This window comes from Chlamydotis macqueenii, chromosome 3, assembly GCF_036417535.1.
Source record: "Chlamydotis macqueenii isolate bChlMac1 chromosome 3, bChlMac1.mat, whole genome shotgun sequence".
Classification (NCBI taxonomy): Eukaryota; Metazoa; Chordata; class Aves; order Otidiformes; family Otididae; genus Chlamydotis; species Chlamydotis macqueenii.
The window spans coordinates 1,318,530-1,335,714 of NC_141558.1; the positions used below are offsets into that span (position 1 = coordinate 1,318,530).

Here is a 17,185-nt window from a genome sequence, read left to right on the forward strand (position 1 = left end):
GCTGTGGGAGGATGAAGAGCTGCAGGAGGATGAGGAGCTGTGGGAGGATGAAGAGCTGCAGGAGGATGAGGAGCTGCAGGAGGATGAAGAGCTGTGGGAGGATGAGGAGCTGTGGGAGGATGAGGAGCTGCAGGAGGATGAGGAGCTGTGGGAGGATGAGGAGCTGTGGGAGGATGAAGAGCTGTGGGAGGATGAGGAGCTGCAGGAGGATGAGGAGCTGTGGGAGGATGAGGAGCTGCAGGAGGATGAGGAGCTGCAGGAGGATGAGGAGGAGCTGGAGGATGAGGAAGGCCACCTGCAGCACCGCAGCCCCTCGGGACCGGCTGGGCAGGCCGGGTTTGGGGGTGGGGGGCTCCTGCCCGGCGGGGCGCACAGCGCCTACTCACTCCAGGAACTCGAAGTTGGACTTCTTATCCAGCGCGTTCCCCGGCATGTCCTTGTAAAACCTCCTGCGGGACGGCCGGCGCGTCAGGGCGCGTCCCCCCGCTGCGTCCCCCCGCCCCGACCGCGCGAACGCCCCCCCTGCCGCGGGACCCCCGCCCCCGCCGTCCCTCCGCAGGGGGCCGCGGCGGTGGTGGCACCTACCTGAGCTCCAGGCAGCCCAGCTGCAGGGCCATCCCCTCGCTCACCTTGCTGGCGTAGTTCTGCATGTACTCGCTCCGCAGCTGCCCGGGACACCCCAGCGTCAGCGTGGGGTGGGCCGGAGGAGAGGGGGGCCGCGTCCCTCCCGCATCCCAGGGGTCCGCTTCCCTCCCGCATCCCGTCCCGGGATGCTGCAGGAGCGGGATTGGGGATGAAGGGGTTGGGACCAGCTGGTTCCCGATGCTCCAGCAACGGCATGGGACCCACCAGCGGCGTGGGGTGAAGGGAAACGGGCTCAGAAGATCTTGGGGCTCTTGGGAATCACGTTTTCTGGGATTGGGGAGGAGGAAACGTCTTCCCAGAGTTGGGAAGATGGGTCAGGGGGGCTGCAGAGCAGACCTGGTTGGAGCTAGAAGACCCCGCGGGTAGTCCCTGACCTGCTGGTAGAAGTAGAGCAAGGTGGTCCTGTCCTCCTGGAAGCGCTCGATGAAATCCTCCGGCAGATAGCGGATCTGGAGGTCGTACCTGGCAACAGGGAGAGCCCCTCCATGAGGACCACAAGCCGGCTCGGCGGTCCCCGGGCGGGTTTGGGGACACGGAGAGGGACACGGGGCGGTGGGGGGGGGTCCTACCTCCACTCGGCCTCCAGGTGCAGGCACTCGTACTTCTCCTGCACCTCGCCCACCGTCAGGTCCGGGTGCAGCCAGTGGATCTCATCCGACTTGACGTGCTTCAGGCGCAGCCCGTAGCACTCGGCCAGCTTGATGTCGGGCCCGATGCGCCCGCTCAGCAGGATGGACCTGATCACCTCCTGGGACGGGAAGGAGAGCGGCTGAGACACCAGCGTCCTCCGGCCGGGCTCCGGACCAGCGGGAAAACGAGGAGGAGATACGGGACAACCACAACGCAAACACCAGCCTCAACGGTCTCCACCTGAAAGCCTCCAAAGATGCCTCCAGCTTGCTCTGGAACCACCCACAGGCTGAACGTGTCTCACCCAACCTCCCCGAGGTGTTTTGGTGGGGGATAAAAGCCCAGGAGGTGCTGCATGGTTGAGGTCTCCTCGGGAAGGAGCTCCACTCCTGCATCCCGCCGGCTGCTCTCCCATCCTCAAGTTGGGAACACCTGGATCGTTGGCACCTCACGGCTTTGCCTGCATCTCCCCTTCTCCAGGCATCTCCTTCCCAGCCTGCTGAGTCCTCTCCTGCTCCAACCGCTCCTCCAAAACCTCCTGCTATGCCCACAACCTCCTCCTGGAGACGGGAGGAGTGGGGACAGCCCCGTCCCCCCTCTGCGTCCCACCAGTTGAGGAACAGCCCCCAGCTCAGCCATACTTGGGTCACGTCCCCGTGACTTCATGGCGACGCCCCGGCCCGAGGTCCTACCCCAGGAGAAGGCATCACCCCTTGCACCCAGGGCATACATCTCTCGTGCACCAACCCTACATCACCCGGGGGGTCCCTGGTGCCCACGCTGGCTTGGGAAGCCACGAGATTCCAGGTGGGAAGGGTGCAGGGCACATTTCCAGCCCGAAGCCACCAGGTCCATGATGGAAAAGCACCAGTGTCACCTCCGCTGTCCTCCCAGCCCCGCGTCCCTGTGAGCCACGTGCTCCTCTGCGGCGTCTGGGGGTGGCAGAGCCGGTGACACCGCGACGTGGCCTTGGGGAAACGCTGAGGGCTTGGGGCTGCGGAGGTCACTGTCCCGCTCACCACCCAGGACCTGTGTCCCTGCAGGTCACCAGGACACGACCCAGAAAGGTGGGGACGTCTTCTCCAGGGCGAGAGGAACCAGGGTCTGGAAGCTCCTCTTTGCTGCCCACGAAGGGGGCCAGCAGCGGCTCTCTGGGGTCAATCCTCACCTCATGCTCACCAATGAGCCCTCACCCTCTCCAAGCCACCTCCAGGCCACCAGAGATGGCCAAATTTTCTCCTGGTTCTTCAGGTTTTGGTGCTTCCTTAGGGGCTACACCATGCCATGGGAATGGGTGGCTGGAAGGGACATCGCTCCGATGGACAAAATAACCCCCGCCTCCCTGTCCCGTCCGCCCCCCTGCCCACGTACCCGGATCTCCGTCGTGACGGGACACTTCACCAGCTTGAAGTTCTTGCCCATGTTGAAGCTGTTGCTGTAGAAGCAGACCTTGAGGATGCGCATCTCCTCCTTCTCCATCTCCAACGTCCCCATGCCCAAGGTGGCCTCCAGCGTCCCGGCCAGGCTACGGGAGGAGCTGCTCCGCGGGCGACCCAGCGCCTCGGGGATGGTCGACATCCTCACCACGCCCGGGGCGCTAGGAGCTGAGCATCCCTTCCCTGCGGGACAGACACCGCGCTGGCACCCTGGGGACCCCAGAGCGGGGTGGGGAGAGGGTCTGGGGGATTGGGGATGGGGAAGGCAGGTTGGACGGGGGTCTGAGCAGCCTGGTCTGGGTGGAGACACTGGTACCACAGGGGCCTCCCCCAGCTCCTCTGAGCAGAGTCTTGTGTCCCACCACCTCCAGAGCACCACCTTGGTGACCTTGTCACCTCCAGAGCAACACCTCAGTGTCCCCACCACCTCCAGAGCCACAGCTGGGTGTCCCACCGCCCCCAGAGCCACAGCTGCGTGTCCCATCACCTCCAGAGCCACACCTGGGTGTCCCCACCACCTCCAGAGCAACATCTCGGTGTCCCCATCACCTCCAGAGCACCAGCTTGGTGACCTTGTCACCTTGGTGACCCCACCATCTCCAGAGCCACACCTGGGTGTCCCATCACCTCCAGAGCCACACCTGGGTGTCCACACCACCTCCAGAGCAACAGCTTGGTGTCCCATCACCTCCAGAGCAACACCTCCCTGTCCCCATCACCTCCAGAGCCACAGCTGCGTGTCCCATCACCTCCAGAGCAACAGCTTGGTGTCCCATCACCTCCAGAGCAACAGCTTGGTGTCCCACCACCTCCAGAGCCACACCTCCCTGACCCAATCATCTCCAGAGCAACACCGAGTGTCCCCACCACCTCCAGAGCCACACCTTGGTGTCCCACCACCTCCAGAGCCACAGCTGAGTGTCCCATCACCTCCAGAGCCACAGCTGGGTGTCCCCACCACCTCCAGAGCAACAGCTTGGTGTCCCACCACCTCCAGAGCCACAGCTTGGTGTCCCATCACCTCCAGAGCCACACCTGGGTGTCCCCACCGCCCCCCGAGCCCCACCGGGCTGGCACAGGAGAGGGTTTGCTCTGCGTTGCCTTCCCCACCTCCCCGGACCTGCCCCGGGGCTGAGGCCGGGCGAACTCAGCTCACGCAGCTCCCGAAGAGCAAAGGTGTTTCCGGAGCTTTGCTCGGAGCCCGAGCGAGGGAAAAGCCGGCCGGCACCAGCAGCTCGCTGGCAAAATCCGAGCGCCGGCGGCGGAGACGCCAAGCAAAGCAGGCGGCAAGGAGCAGGAAGCCTTCCCCAGGCCGAGCTCCGCTCTCCCAGTTCCCCCAGTTTCCCCGTTCTTGCTGGGATTTGCACTGTCATTCGCACAGGGCTGAGCGGCGGCTTCGCCGTAACCACAGCCCCGGGGTGCTGGGATGCTGGGACGCTGGGATCCTGGGATGCTGGGATGTTGGGACACTGGGATGTTGGGACACTGGGATGTGGGGATGCTGGGATGCTGTGACACTAGGACACTGGGATACTGGGATGCTGGAATGCTGGGACACTGGGACGTTGGGATGTTGGGATGCTGGGACACTGGGATGCTGGGATGCTGGGATGTTGGGATGCTGGGATGCTGGGACACTGGGACACTGAGATGCTGGGATGCTGGGACACTGGGATGCTGGGATGTTGGGATGCTGGGACACTGGAACGTTGGGATGTTGGAATGCTGGGACACTGGGATGTTGAGATGTTGGGATGCTGGGATGCTGGGATGCTGGGACACTAGGAAACTGGGATGCTGGGACACTGGAACGCTGGGATGCTGGGACAATGGGACGCTGGGATGCTGGGACACTGTGACACTAGGACGCTGGGACGCTGGGATGTTAGGACACTGGGACACTGGGATGCTGACCTTGGACACGAGCTGGGCACCCTTGCCTCCAGCACGCAGCGAGCCCTGCTGCGCTGACGGGCACGTCGGCGTGAGCTCGCGTCCACTGTCACACTGGGTTTTGGGTTTTTTTGTCGTTTTTTTTTTTTCGCCTTGCCTTCGCAGCAGTGTCGCCAGCTGCACGGGGAGGGCTCCGCAGCAGCCCACATCCTCTGCACAACACCCCCACGGCCGGCTCTCTGCCCGCGAGGCTGCCTTTAGCCAGGTCCCCTCCTCGTGTGGGCCACAACGCCCGGCCGAAGCGGGGACGGCCACGGCATCCCCCCCTCGCCCTGTCCCATCCCCGGCCACGCCGCAAAGCGACTTCACGGATGCTACACCCCGCGGCGAGGCCAGCCTGATGACCACATCCACGCCGCGACCGCCCAGCATCGCGCCGGGCTGGACGAGCGTTTCCTCCAGCAACCAGCGACGGGGTCAAGCCAAAAAAAACCCTTCCCTGCATTTTCTGTTTCCTTCCTCCCGTCCCAATCCCGCGACGCGGCCCCTCGCGCTCCCGGCGTGGCGACGGGGCTGAGCCCCCGGGGGTCGGGACTGGGGCTGCATGTCCCCTCCGTGTCCCCGTCCCCCCGCCCCGAGCGATGCTCCTGGGGATGCAGACAGCATCCCGCCGTCCCCAAGCGGCATCCCCCACCGTGGCGGCCGGAGATGGGCGATGCCGGAGGTGGCCAGCGTGCACAAGGTCACACCGCGCCTTTCGACGCCCCCTTTTCGCGTTTCGGACGCCGAGGGATGGCCCCAGTTCCTCCAGCCGAGCACCCCGCAGCCTCCCAGCTCCGGCCTCTCCCCACCTCACCTGGGCCAAGCCTGGCCGCAGCCCGAGCCCCGCCCCGGACCCCCACCTCTTGCCCGTCGGCCGGCGTGGGGACGCGTCCCGTGGGACCTCGGCTCTGTCCCCGGATGCGTGACGCAGCCCCGGCCGGGCACACGGAGGAGGCGGCGAAACGAAACCGAGAGCTCATGCCGCTGCCGCCGCCACCGCCGCCATCCCCGCGCCGCAGCCTCCGCGTGTCCCCCCGTGTCGGCCCCCATTGCTTTCTCCCGCGGGGACACCCCGAAAGGTCCCCGCGGCCGCCCGGAGCCGCCTCCCGTCCCACGCCCCGGCACAGCCCCGGACCAGGAAGTTTTTCCGGTCGCTCTCAAAAAAGTTTGGTGCCCAGGCTGCCACTTCCTCCAGCCCTACCCCAAACCCCAGAGACACCCGGGCTGACCGAACCCCAAACCCCACCGAGCCCCTTTCCCCAGCTCCGTGTGACGAGTTTGCCCGTCCTTAGCCCTCCGCCCACCTCCTCGGGGTCAGGGGCTCGGTCCCCCCGTCCCGTCCCTTCCCGAGGCCCCCTCCCCGCCCCAGTCACTGGGATAAGGGGGTGCAGGAGGCAAGCGGCACTTACGGAGAGACGGCCGTCCCCTGCGTCCCCACACCGAGCCCGCGCCGACGGAGCCGACGCTTCCTGCCGCGGCCGACAAGTGCGCGCAGAGGCATTTGCATAGGGCCCGGGCAGGCAGGCCCCACGCGCCGGCACGCTCACGCACGTGCCGCAAGCGGCCGCGGATGGGGAAACTGAGGCACGACTCACCCGGACGTCCCCCAGCCCGGGAGAGCAGTTTGAGGGGGTCTCTTCATCCCCCTCCTCTGCAAATCCCAAAGCCCAGGGTCCTGCTGAGCGATCCCCAATCCCCAAAGCGCCTGTGCCGGGGGGATGTGGGACCCCAGGAGCTTGCGGGAAGCAGGGGACAGGGACAAGGATGACCCACGACTTACCCCGGCCACCCAGGAGGGTCTGCAGCCACCCAGGAGGGTCTGCGGCCACCCGCGGGCTCCGTCATCCCTCACTCCGGGACGCAGAGCATCCCACCCCGAATCATCCTGCCCCTTCTCTCAGCGGCTGCCAAGTCAGCTCCCAGCTCCATCCAAGGAAAACGCGGCCCCGCGAGCGATCCCGACCCCGCGGTCCCTTCCCGGCGCAGGGACCCCGGCCCAGCCCGAGTCCCCCCGGGGAGCAGGGTTCCTCGGTGGCGGGGGAGCCCTCGGCGCTCCCCTATCTATGCAGGCATTTAAAATGACTCAACGCTTTATCGCCCGGGTTTCCCGGGGGAACAGAACGGCTCTCACCCTGCCCGGCACCTCCGGCATCCCGCTCCAGCCCTGCTCCGCCGCCCAGACCAGTGAGTTCCCACCACAAAACTGGGAGCAAGGACGGGCGCTCTCCGAAAGACCACTCGCGGTGCTCCGACCGCCCCGCCACGCTCCCGGCGTTCTCTCTCCTTCCCCGTATCTCCTCCAAATCTGCCTGGCACAGCCGCCATCCATCACTTCAGCCCTGTCCCCGAGGGACACGGGGAGCAGGTTTTTGCCTCCCCGCCGCAGATCCTGGGTAGATCTCAAGGGCTGACCACACAAAAATGCGCCTCAGGGTGCTGCCCGGACCCCCACGACGGCTGGGAGCCGAGCCCCAGCCCCATCTGAGCCTTTGCCGTGGGCTGTCCTGCCTCCTCGTATTCCATCCTCATCCTCCACCCCCTCTTCCTCCCGGTGCTGCTCCCAATTCCCACCAGCCAGGGTTCAAACCCACGGGATTTGGCTGCAGCTGGCCCCGTCGCATGCACGATGCTGCTGGCTTGGCAGCGGGATGCGACAGCCCTCGGAGGCGGGATGGCGGCGGGAAGCGTGGTTGGGGCGGGGGGCACCGGGATGGTCCCCTCACCCTGTCCCCGACGCTGGGGCGGGCTGGGGACCGAGGGCTCCTCACGTGACGTCCCCGCAGAGGAAGCCTGCGTTTCGCAACGCAAAGGAAATGACACAGGCCCCAGCTGGCGAGGACGGGCCTCCTGCAAGGGGGCTGGAGCAGGTACAGAAGCTAAGGGACCCCAAAACAACCCCCACCTGCTGACACCCCCATCCCTGGCGCAGCCGAAAACACCCCCAGCACAACAAGAAGCATCGCCCAGATCTCCTCAGGTCCCCACCCCAGTCCTGCCCATCTGCCACCCTTGCCACAACAGAACCCCCTCTTATCCCTCCCTGAGGCAGGCACCCCACTTTTTCAGACTGGGAAAGCATCACTGTCGCTGGTTTTGGGTGCAAGGCTGGGCATGGACCCCGCATCCCATCTCCTCCTGCATCCCATCTCTCCCTGCATCCCATCTCCCCTTGCACCCCATCTCCCCTCGCATTCCTTCTCCGACCGCATTCCATCTCCCATCACATCCCATCTCCCCTTGGATTCCATCTCCCCCTGCATCCCATTTCTCCCTGCATCCCATCTCGCCTCACATCCCATCTCCCCTTGCATCCCATATCCCCCTGCATCCCATCTCTCCCTGCATCCCATCTCCCCTTGCACCTCACCTCCCCTCGCATTCCTTCTCCCACCGCATCCCATCTCCCCTCACATCCCATCTCCCCTTGGATTCCATCTCCCCCTGCATCCCATCTCCCCTCGCATCCCATCTCTCCCCGCATGCCATCTCCCCTCACATCCCATCTCCCCTCACATCCCATCTCCCATCACATCCCATCTCCCCTCACATCCCATCTCCCCTCACATCCCATCTCCCATCACATCCCATCTCCCCTCACATCCCATCTCCCCTTGCATCCCATCTCCCCTCATATCCCATCTGTCCCTGCATCCCATCTCCCCTTTCATCCCATCCCATCTCTCCCCGCATCCCATCTCCCATCCCGACGCTGCCACCGCGCCCCGTGCCCGAACAGCCGGTGAGACGGCCGGTACCAGCGACGCGCTGCCGGGGAATTGGCAACAAGGAGGCGGCGAGCTGCCGTCAAAGCCCACGCGCGCGCGGCGGCTCAGCTGGAGGGGCTGACTCAGGCACGGGGGAAAAGATCTCGGTGTTCCCGGCGCAGAGCGAGCGCTGTTTATCTGGAAGCGGGGACGGGACGAGGCAGGACCATCTGGGGAGGAACGGCTCAGCGGGAGACGAGCCCGGGTTTCGGATGCCGCAACGATCCCTTCCGGAGATCTTCCTGCCAAAACTACCTGAGCGTCGCCCCTTGGGCCACGCCGCGGCCGTCGGCGTCTCCGCGCCGCTCCAGCCTCGCGCCCGCAGGGGGAAAGGATGCTCCAGGCTTTGCAGGAAGAGGGCTTCACCCCAAATCCTGTATCATGATGGCCGTCCCAGGGCTCCCATTCATTTTTCCAGTTAATAGTGGGATCATCAGTTGGTCCGTGTTTTTTCTCACGCATCCACAACCCCAGATGGGTCCGACATCGCTCCAGCCAAGAGCGATGCGACTCCGGCGTAAGGAAAAAGAGTTCAGTGCGCCAATAGACTGGAAAAGCTCCCAAAATCAGGCCCGGGGGGGGCTCGGAAAACCCCTGAGGGCAGTGGTAGGGGGGACGCTGGAGATGCTTCACGCTCCGGGAAGAACGTGGCCGAGGCAGCATCCCCAGGGCAAGGGGCTGGGGTGGGCTGGGGGGGGCTCAACCTTCACCGAAACCAAACCAGCCCCGCTCACGCAACGCCTGCAGGCCAAAAATAACCCGAGCGGCACTCAGAGCCTCCCCTCCGGGAGGAGAACCAGCTTCCCGGGAACAGGGTGGGCGTATTTCCCGGTAACCTTTCTGCGGGAGAAGGAAGGGGAGCGGGAGAGGGCTCGCAGCATCATTTTTTGGCACGGCGGGGGGGGGTCCCGGTCGCTAAGCATCCCGGTCGCCAGGCAACCCAGGGGAATTACGGGAGATGCTGCTCCCGCTTCGTTCCGGGATGGGAAAGGAGAAAAGAGAGGCGCTGGGGTGGAAACCCCCCTTCCGCGCGGCGGGCAGCGGCTGCGGGGTGCAGCTGGCAGGGTCCCCCCCGCGGGCAGGGCACCGCTTTCTGGGCACTGACACCAATTCCACTTCGAATCGTCTCAGCTTGCCGAAGGAAACTCATCTCCTCCAAAACTCCTGCTTTTTTTTTTTTTTTTTTTTTGGCAGAAATCCCCCGGGAGGGTGCCGAGCCGCAGCTCCTCCAGTGCCCACCCGAGCCCCTTTCCCCGCGCCGACCGGGAATTTCAAGCCGCAGCCTGGAAAAGCCCTTTGCCGCCGTCACACCGCGCGGCCACAGCTTCCCCGGGGTCCAAAAAAAAAAAAAAAAACCCCCAAAAAACCACCGAATCGGTTCGTTAGCACAATCGCCGGCTCATCCCATGAGATCTCCCTCGCAGCCAGCCGGGCTGCGCGGTCCCACCGGCGGGAAGTCCGCGCTTCCCAGGGGAATTCAGCCGAGTTTGGGGCAAACGGGTTGCTGCCATTTAATTTTATTCTCTCGCTCGTCCGTCCCTTCTAGCGCGTGCTGTCACACGCAGCTCAGGCCAAACCTCACGTTTATTCCCCCTGAACTCCCCCAAATCGGGTGATTTCTGCTTTTTTTAAAATTTTTTTTTATTTTTTTTTTCACTCGAGGTTTTGTTGCGGTTTGGGACCGGCTTCGTTTGGGGTCACCCCACCCCAGCGCTGGGCCGGCGACGCTCCGGCCGCACGGCGGGGCCGGTTGAGCGTCCCCTGCTCTCCCCGCAAGGATTTGGGGATGGTGGCTGGGGGATTTCCCGGCTGAAATCCCTGCGTGCTTCGGCCTCCGGAGACAAAACCAGGGAGGAGAACGCTCCGGTTGCTGCCAACTGGAAATTCCCCTCTGCGGGACGCAGGGCCCCACGGGGCCAGGCCGGATCCCGCGGCAGGCAGGTATTTCGCCTCTGGCTGTAGCAGCAGAGGAGGTGAAGGCGATCCCCCTTCCTCCTCCTCCTCTTCCTCCTCAGCCACGCGGGCCCCCGGTCAGCCCCCCACCCCAGCACCCAGCTTTTCCCAGCTCTAGCGCAGCACCAGCAGCACCCGGCCAGGACGGGGGGACGCCCTGCGTGCGGGGGGAGCAGGGTGGGCGGCGTGGGTGGGCGTGCAAGGAGGCGTGCAACGCGGCTGGGCATGCAGGTGGCTGGGCGTGCAATGCGGCTGGGCGTGCAACGCGGCTGGGTGTGCAATGCGGCTGGGCATGCAGGTGGCTGGGTGTGCAACGCGGCTGGGCGTGCAGGTGGCTGGGTGTGCAACGCGGCTGGGCGTGCAGGTGGCTGGGCGTGCAACGTGGCTGGGTGTGCAACGTGGCTGGGCGTGCAGGTGGCTGGGTGTGCAACGCGGCTGGGCGTGCAGGTGGCTGGGCGTGCAACGTGGCTGGGTGTGCAACGCGGCTGTGTGTGCAATGCGGCTGGGTGTGCAACGTGGCTGGGTGTGGAACGTGGTTGGGTGTGCAACGCGGCTGAGCATGCAACGTGGCTGGGCGTGCAACGTGGCTGGGTGTGCAACGTGGCTTGGCGTGCAACGTGGCTGGGTGTGCAATGCGGCTGGGCGTGCAACGTGGCTGGGCGTGCAACATGGCTGCATGTGCAACGTGGCTGGGTGTGCAACGTGGCTGGGTGTGCAATGCGGCTGGGCGTGCAACGTGGCTGGGCGTGCAACATGGCTGCATGTGCAACGCGGCTGAGCGTGCAACGTGGCTGAGTGTGCAACGTGGCTGCGTGTGCAGCGTGGTTGAGTGTGCAGGTGGCTGAGTGTGGAACGCGGCTGGGTGTGGAATGCGGATGGGTGTGCAACATGGATGGGTGTGCGAGGCGTGCAACGCGGTGGGCGTGCAATGCAGCTGGGTGTGCAACATGGCTGAGTGTGGAATGTGGCTGAGTGTGCAGGTGGCTGAGTGTGCCACACAGCTGGGTGTGCAACGCGGCTGGGTGTGCAATGTGGCAAGGCATGCAGTGTTGCAAGGTGTGCAGCGTGGCTGGGCGTGCAACGCGGCTGGGCGTGCAGCATGGCAGTGTGCGCAGCGTGGCACAGCGTGCAGCACGGCAAGGCGCGCGGTGTTGCAAGGCGTGCAGCGTGGCAAGATGTGTGGCGTGGCTGGGCGTGCAGCACGGCAGGGCGTGCAGCGCGGCACGGCGCGCAGCGCGACAGAGCGTGCGGTGTGTCTGGGTGTGCGCTGTGGCACGGTGTGCAGCGTGACAGGGCACGCAGCGTGGCACGGTGGGTGTGCGGGGTGGTGAGCTGTGCGGCACGGCACAGCGCGCGCTGCGGCAGGATGCGCAGCGTGGCTGGGAGTGCAGTGTTGCAGGGCGTGCAGCGTGGCAGCGGGTGCAGCGCGGCGCGGTGCGCAGCCGTGGCCGCGTACGCCACGTGGCACGGGGTGCAGCGCGGCATGGGGCGCAGCGTGGCCGCGTGCGCAGCACGCCCGGGCGATACGTGCCGGACGGAGCCAGCTCGGGACGCGAGCGCGAGGTCCGGTTGCCCGCGCCGAGATGGAAACCGATGGAAGCTGCAGCGGGCCGGGGGCCAGGCGGGGCGCGCACCCCAATCCCTGCCGGGCCGGGACAGGGGCAGGGGGCAGGCAGCGCTCTCCCGCAACGCTAAACCGGGCCGAGATGCTGAAAAGCTCCGCGGAAATCACCTCGGCGGCGCAGGGCGTCCCCGGGGGCTCTGAAGAAGCAAAGTGGACGCTTCCAGGCCGCTGGTTTCCAGTTCTCCCGGGATGAAATAACTCCCACCCTGAAAAACGCCCGGGATTTTGTCCCCGAGGTTCTCGTCAAGCGGCTCTTCCCTCAGCCAAGCCGCGGCCTCCGGAGCGTGCGGAGCAGCCGCGCTGCCCGTTCCCCAGATCCGCAGCACTTCCTTCCCCCCGCGGCGCCTTTCCGCACAGCGGGGCCATCCCAGTTCAGCCCGGTGCACCAGCTAACCTGCCTTACTGGTGGTTACTGGTGGGGAGAAGCCTCCCCGGCCAGGACGTGGCTGCTGGGTTTTTCCCTGCAGGAACCAGAGTTTCTGCTAGAACTATTTTTAGCCGTTTTTTTTTTTTTTAACACGAAACACAGCAAACCGCCCCAAAACGAAAAGCCCAAGGAGGTTTCCCCGGGGGCCGACGGGAGCCGGCTCTCCGACGCATCCGTCGGGTTCCTGTTCCCTCTTCGAAGCCACTTCCCCAAACGGAGCTGGGGCGGCCCGGCCGCGACGCCACCGTGGCCACCGGCCCTGTCCCTCCCGGCCTCATCCCAGGGGAAAACACAGCCCAGGCAGAGGCACTGCCACCCCTCGGGAGGGTTTTCCTAGGGAAAAAACCTCATTTTTCCCCGCGTGGCTCCCTAGGGAAAGGTCTCCCCGGGATTTTTGCGCCGGGCATCCTGGTTTTTACCCCTCCTGCGTGCCAGGATGCCTCGGCGGAGGGGACGCGGGCATCGCGCGGGGTCGGTAACGAGCAAGGCGCTAACGAACCACGAGCAAGGCTTTGCGCGAAACGCTCCTGCCCCTCGTGAGTAATAACTCCGGCAGGGAAAAAGCCGAATGATTCAGACGCTGCTTCCCCAGCCCCCCGAGGAGCCGGTGCCCTGGGTGTTTAGAACAGCCGGGCGCGAAGGCATGGAAACGCAGAGCTCGGGGACGGTGACACTTGTGCCCTTGCACACGCGTGTGCGCCTGTCGCGGCGTGCCCCCCCCGCCTGCGCCGACGCCGGCGGAGCAGCCGGAGGCGATTCTGCCCACGGGAGGGATGGGTGGGCTTCGGACCCCGTTCCTGGGGTCTTCCTGCGCCCAAACCCGGCTGTCACCCCCCTGTCCCCTCTCCAACATCGCTCAGGGCCGCGACGGCCACCTCGTCCCGGAAACCTGGGCGCCCCCCCGTGCTGGGCACGGTTTCGGGTCGAGAAGGGGGTGGAGGACCCTCGCAGCACCAACCGCGCCCACGAAGCCCCCAGGCCACGCCACGCTCGGGCCCAGTCACCAGCGCTGACCTCTCCTCGCCTCCCAGCCCCAACGCCGGCGCCTCGTCCCCGGATGTCCCCATCCCGCAGGATCCGGGAGCGGGACGACGCATCGCCGGCGGCACCGGACCCCCGCCGAAAGCGCAGGGGGGCTGTCGCGTCAAAGCCCCGGACGGACACGTTCCCGTCTCCGGTTTTTCCTCCCTGGAGCGCGGTGCCGGGCGCCGTGCCATGCCGGTGGAACCGCCCCACCGCTGGGCAAACATTGACGCCGGCAGGAGATAGAGCCCGGGCACCTCCCGAGCGCCGGCTGCGGGGTGGGGAGCGCCGGGGGGGAGCCTTGCACCCTGCCCTCCTGTCCCCAAGCTCCAGAGCACCCCGGCAGCGCTGCCGCGTGTCCCCGTGGCGCGGCAAGGGCGTCGGGGAAGGGCTGGGTGCCCCTTCTCCTGCACCCACCCGGTAATTCTCCCCCTGGCACCCAAGCGTTCCCACCCCAAGAGCGGGCAGAGGGTCTCACCTTGGCAGGAGCCGCCTTCGTCGTCCCGTCCCCCCCTCCCCGGCCGGCCCCGCTCCTCCTCGGCCCCGGCGGCAGCGGGGACAGGCGGTGGCGTCGCCGGCGGGGAGGGTTGGCCCGATGGGTGCGTGTCCCACAGGCTGGTACCGGGGAGTGGAAGGGGGGGGCAAAACCACTCCTCCGCACCGCCCGCTTCCGGAAAGGGCTCGCTGGGGCTGCCGGGTGATGCCAAGGCCGAGGAGGAAGAGGAGGCAGGAGAGGAAGGCCCAGGACTCCTTCACCTGCCCACCCCAGACTTTCCCACTTCGGTGCCGTGGGCAGGTCGGGGCAGGTCTTGGAATCAGTCGGGAATTTGGGCAGGGAGCCCGAGGCAGCCGGCGTTCCGGCCTGTCCCGCTCGTACCTGGGAGGAGCTGGCAGGCTGCCCACGGCGAGCACCCCGCCGCGGGGGTCGCGTGTGTCCCCCCGGCCCCAAAACCACGCTGCCGGGGACGTCCCAGCCCCACGGAAGAACCCGAGGCAGGAAGGACGATGGTGCAAGAGCCGCCCCGGGGCCGACGTTCACAGTCACGGGGCAACCATCCGGCACCGTCACACGCCCGGGCCACAGCAGCACCTCCCTACTTCTGGGGTGCGCCAGGCCCCCCCTTTAACGCTCCTCTGAGGACCCCCTCCACGGCTGGAGATGGAGGTCGGCCGCCCAGGCCCCCAGAAGACCTGACCCTGAGCCCAAGGGGCGGCGGGGATGGTGGTGGGTACCTCCGCGCCGAACGGGAATGGGGAAGCGGTCGGGCAGTTCCCCAAATCCCGGGCAGGAGCTGCAGCTCCCCCGGGATCCCCCCGCTCAGTAGGTCCACGCTGGGTGACCCCATCGACGGCCGCGCCCCATCACCGGCACAGCAGGGTCTCTCCCTGCCTCGTCCGCGGACAGGTCTCGCCCGTCTCCTTCCCAGCCCTTCCTCCTCCGCTCAGCTGCCCTGCTGCCCCCAAATTAACACCGATGCCCGGGAGCGACCCCAGGCACAACCTGGACACGGCCCCTTCCCGCTACGGCCGCTGGAAATCAGTGGGAGCATCCCCACGGCAGCGAGGCAGCAGGATCTCGCTGCACCCCGAGAGACCGAAAAGCTTCTGGCCACGAGCGAGACCCCCTCAGGGGCCAGGAGAGCTTTGGATGGACATGGGTCAACCACCGCCGCCCTCTTCCCAGCCCAGCGCAGCCGCCGCCGGCGACGCCCGGAGCTCCCGCGGCAGCTCTCCCACGCGCGGAGAGCAGCGCTGACAGCCCGCGCCCGCTCTCCTGCCCGAAGCCAGCCAAGATATTCAAACCCCTAAATATCGTCAAAAGGGACGGAGCTGCCTCCGCGCGTCCCGGGTGGGCCGACATCTCCCGGCCAGGGGCAGGGGGAAGCCGGGGAAGGGAGAGACAGCCGGCTCCAGCGACCCCTCGCTCGCTGCCGCGGCTCCACGGAGCCATGGACGCGCGCCAGCCCTGCGCACCCCGTTCCCCCGGCGCCCCTTTCCCTCTCCATCCCCCCCTCGCCCCGGTCCCACCTCGCCCACGCTCTCCCACGGAGGTGCCTGTGCTCCGCGCAAGTTTGGGGCACCCGTAGCCCCCAGGGAGCAAGGTAACCGTTTCCCCCTGCTAATCCCTGCCAAAAATTAACCCCCAAAGCCCCCCCCCCACCCCGAGCCCTCAGCGGATCCAGCCCCGGGACTTACAGGAAAGCTGGCTGAACAGCCTGCTGAGCCATCCCATGCTCCTGCAACCGAGGGCGAGCCAGTAGCTACGAAACGCTGGAGAGAAGCAGGTTTCCCCCCCACCCCCCCACGCCCCCCCGCCTCCCCCCTTCCCCAAACCCACCCTCTTCATTGGCACAGAGAGAAGCGATAAAATCTGACGGGATTTATTAATAGCACCTCTCCCATCACCAGGGAGCGGTGCTTCGGGAACGGCTTCGAGCATCCCAGCGTGGGGCTGCTCGGAGGGAGGAAGGCACCGACTTACTTCTGCCAGGGAGCAGGGCTGGAGGGTCGCGGTGACGCGGGAGGACGCCGACTGCAGCTCCGGAGCCACCAGCAGATGTTTTGAGGGGCACCAAGAAGGAGCGGAAGAAGTCGCGTGGCGCCGGAGTCGCGTAGAAGAAGCGAGGAGAGGACGCCAGGAGAGGCGGCCCGGGGGGCGGCCGTGGAGCCAGGAGGGTTGGACGGAGCGGGTCCCCAACTCCTTCGAAGCGGGGAGGGGGGACGCTGCATGTTCCTGCTGCCATCTTCAGGCCGGCCAACCTGAGCTGGAGAAACACCCACGGGCCCCCCATAAGCACCCCAAAGAGTGGGGGCCCCCCCGCCGGCCCCACCACCTACAGCAAGCTCCAGCAAAGCAGTTATTTTTCTCCTCGACTTGGAGACTCGAGCTTGGCTCCACATTTAGGGGATGAAAAAAAAATCCTTTTCCCACGCGGGTCGGGCCCCGAACCCCTGAAAACGGCAGGGTGCCTGCCACGGCAGCGCAGGGTGCCGAGCCGCGGGTGGGACGCCGGAGGAAGATTCGTGATGCTGGGGTGTTTTTTTGGGGGCTGCCAACAGGAGGTGGGACAAGCGCTAGCGATGCAGGGCACCCCGATAGGATCACCACCGCCCTGGTGTGGGTGCTCCCCACCAGCACCCCGTCTCTCCCCAGCCCTCGGGAGCAGCAGGTCCCCAAGGCGGGAAGGGGATGGGAGATCAGGCCCTGAAGATCAGCAGGAAAGCACCCAACATGGGGCTGGATCTGCTCTTCTTTGGCCATCTGGTGGTCCCTGGTGAGGAGACCGCTCACCTCGCTGGGTTCTGGAGCTCTTCCAGCTCCAACGGGGCCAAGCAGGCAGTGGGGAGGGCTGGCTGGGGTGTCCTACAAGCCAACAGGGTCCTCCGCAAATTATCTACTGCCGTGTCCCTGCCGGCTGATCCCAACTCAGCCCGTACCCCCAGACCCTGAGCTGTCCCTCCCGGCCCAGCCCAGCCATCACCCTCCTGACGCCTTGGTCCAGCTGTGACCTGGGACACCAGAGGATGGTCAGGCCTCCAGCTCCTCCACGTGGGGTCTGGGGGACATCCTGGCAGCCCTGGCAGCAGGCCCCCACTCCCAGTCTCCTCCTATCTCCACGGCAACCGCAGATACAAATACCATGGCAACCCCATGGCAACAGCGCAGGCAATGCCACCAGCTCCCACAGCCCGGAGGCGGACGCGTGCCCGGGTGTGCTGACGCCGGAGAACTCTTCTTCTGTGCTTC

The 17,185-nt window shown here is 66.2% G+C and overlaps 1 protein-coding gene across 3 annotated transcripts in view; it reads right to left on the reverse strand.

Moving 5' to 3' along the window:
• Positions 1-15,727, reverse strand: part of PTK2B (protein tyrosine kinase 2 beta) — a 30,746-nt gene extending 15,019 nt beyond the window's left edge. For all 3 annotated transcript variants that reach the window (XM_086743287.1, XM_086743286.1, XM_086743285.1), the window contains exons 1-6: positions 15,634-15,727; positions 2,647-2,894; positions 1,215-1,393; positions 1,020-1,107; positions 586-665; positions 387-449 (exon numbers count right to left, since the gene is read on the reverse strand). In XM_086743287.1, the coding sequence (XP_086599413.1) occupies positions 387-449; positions 586-665; positions 1,020-1,107; positions 1,215-1,393; positions 2,647-2,894; positions 15,634-15,670 (695 nt within the window). In that variant the 5' untranslated portion in view covers positions 15,671-15,727. The remainder of the gene's footprint in view (positions 1-386; positions 450-585; positions 666-1,019; positions 1,108-1,214; positions 1,394-2,646; positions 2,895-15,633) is intronic.
• Positions 15,728-17,185: the final 1,458 nt, after the last annotated feature.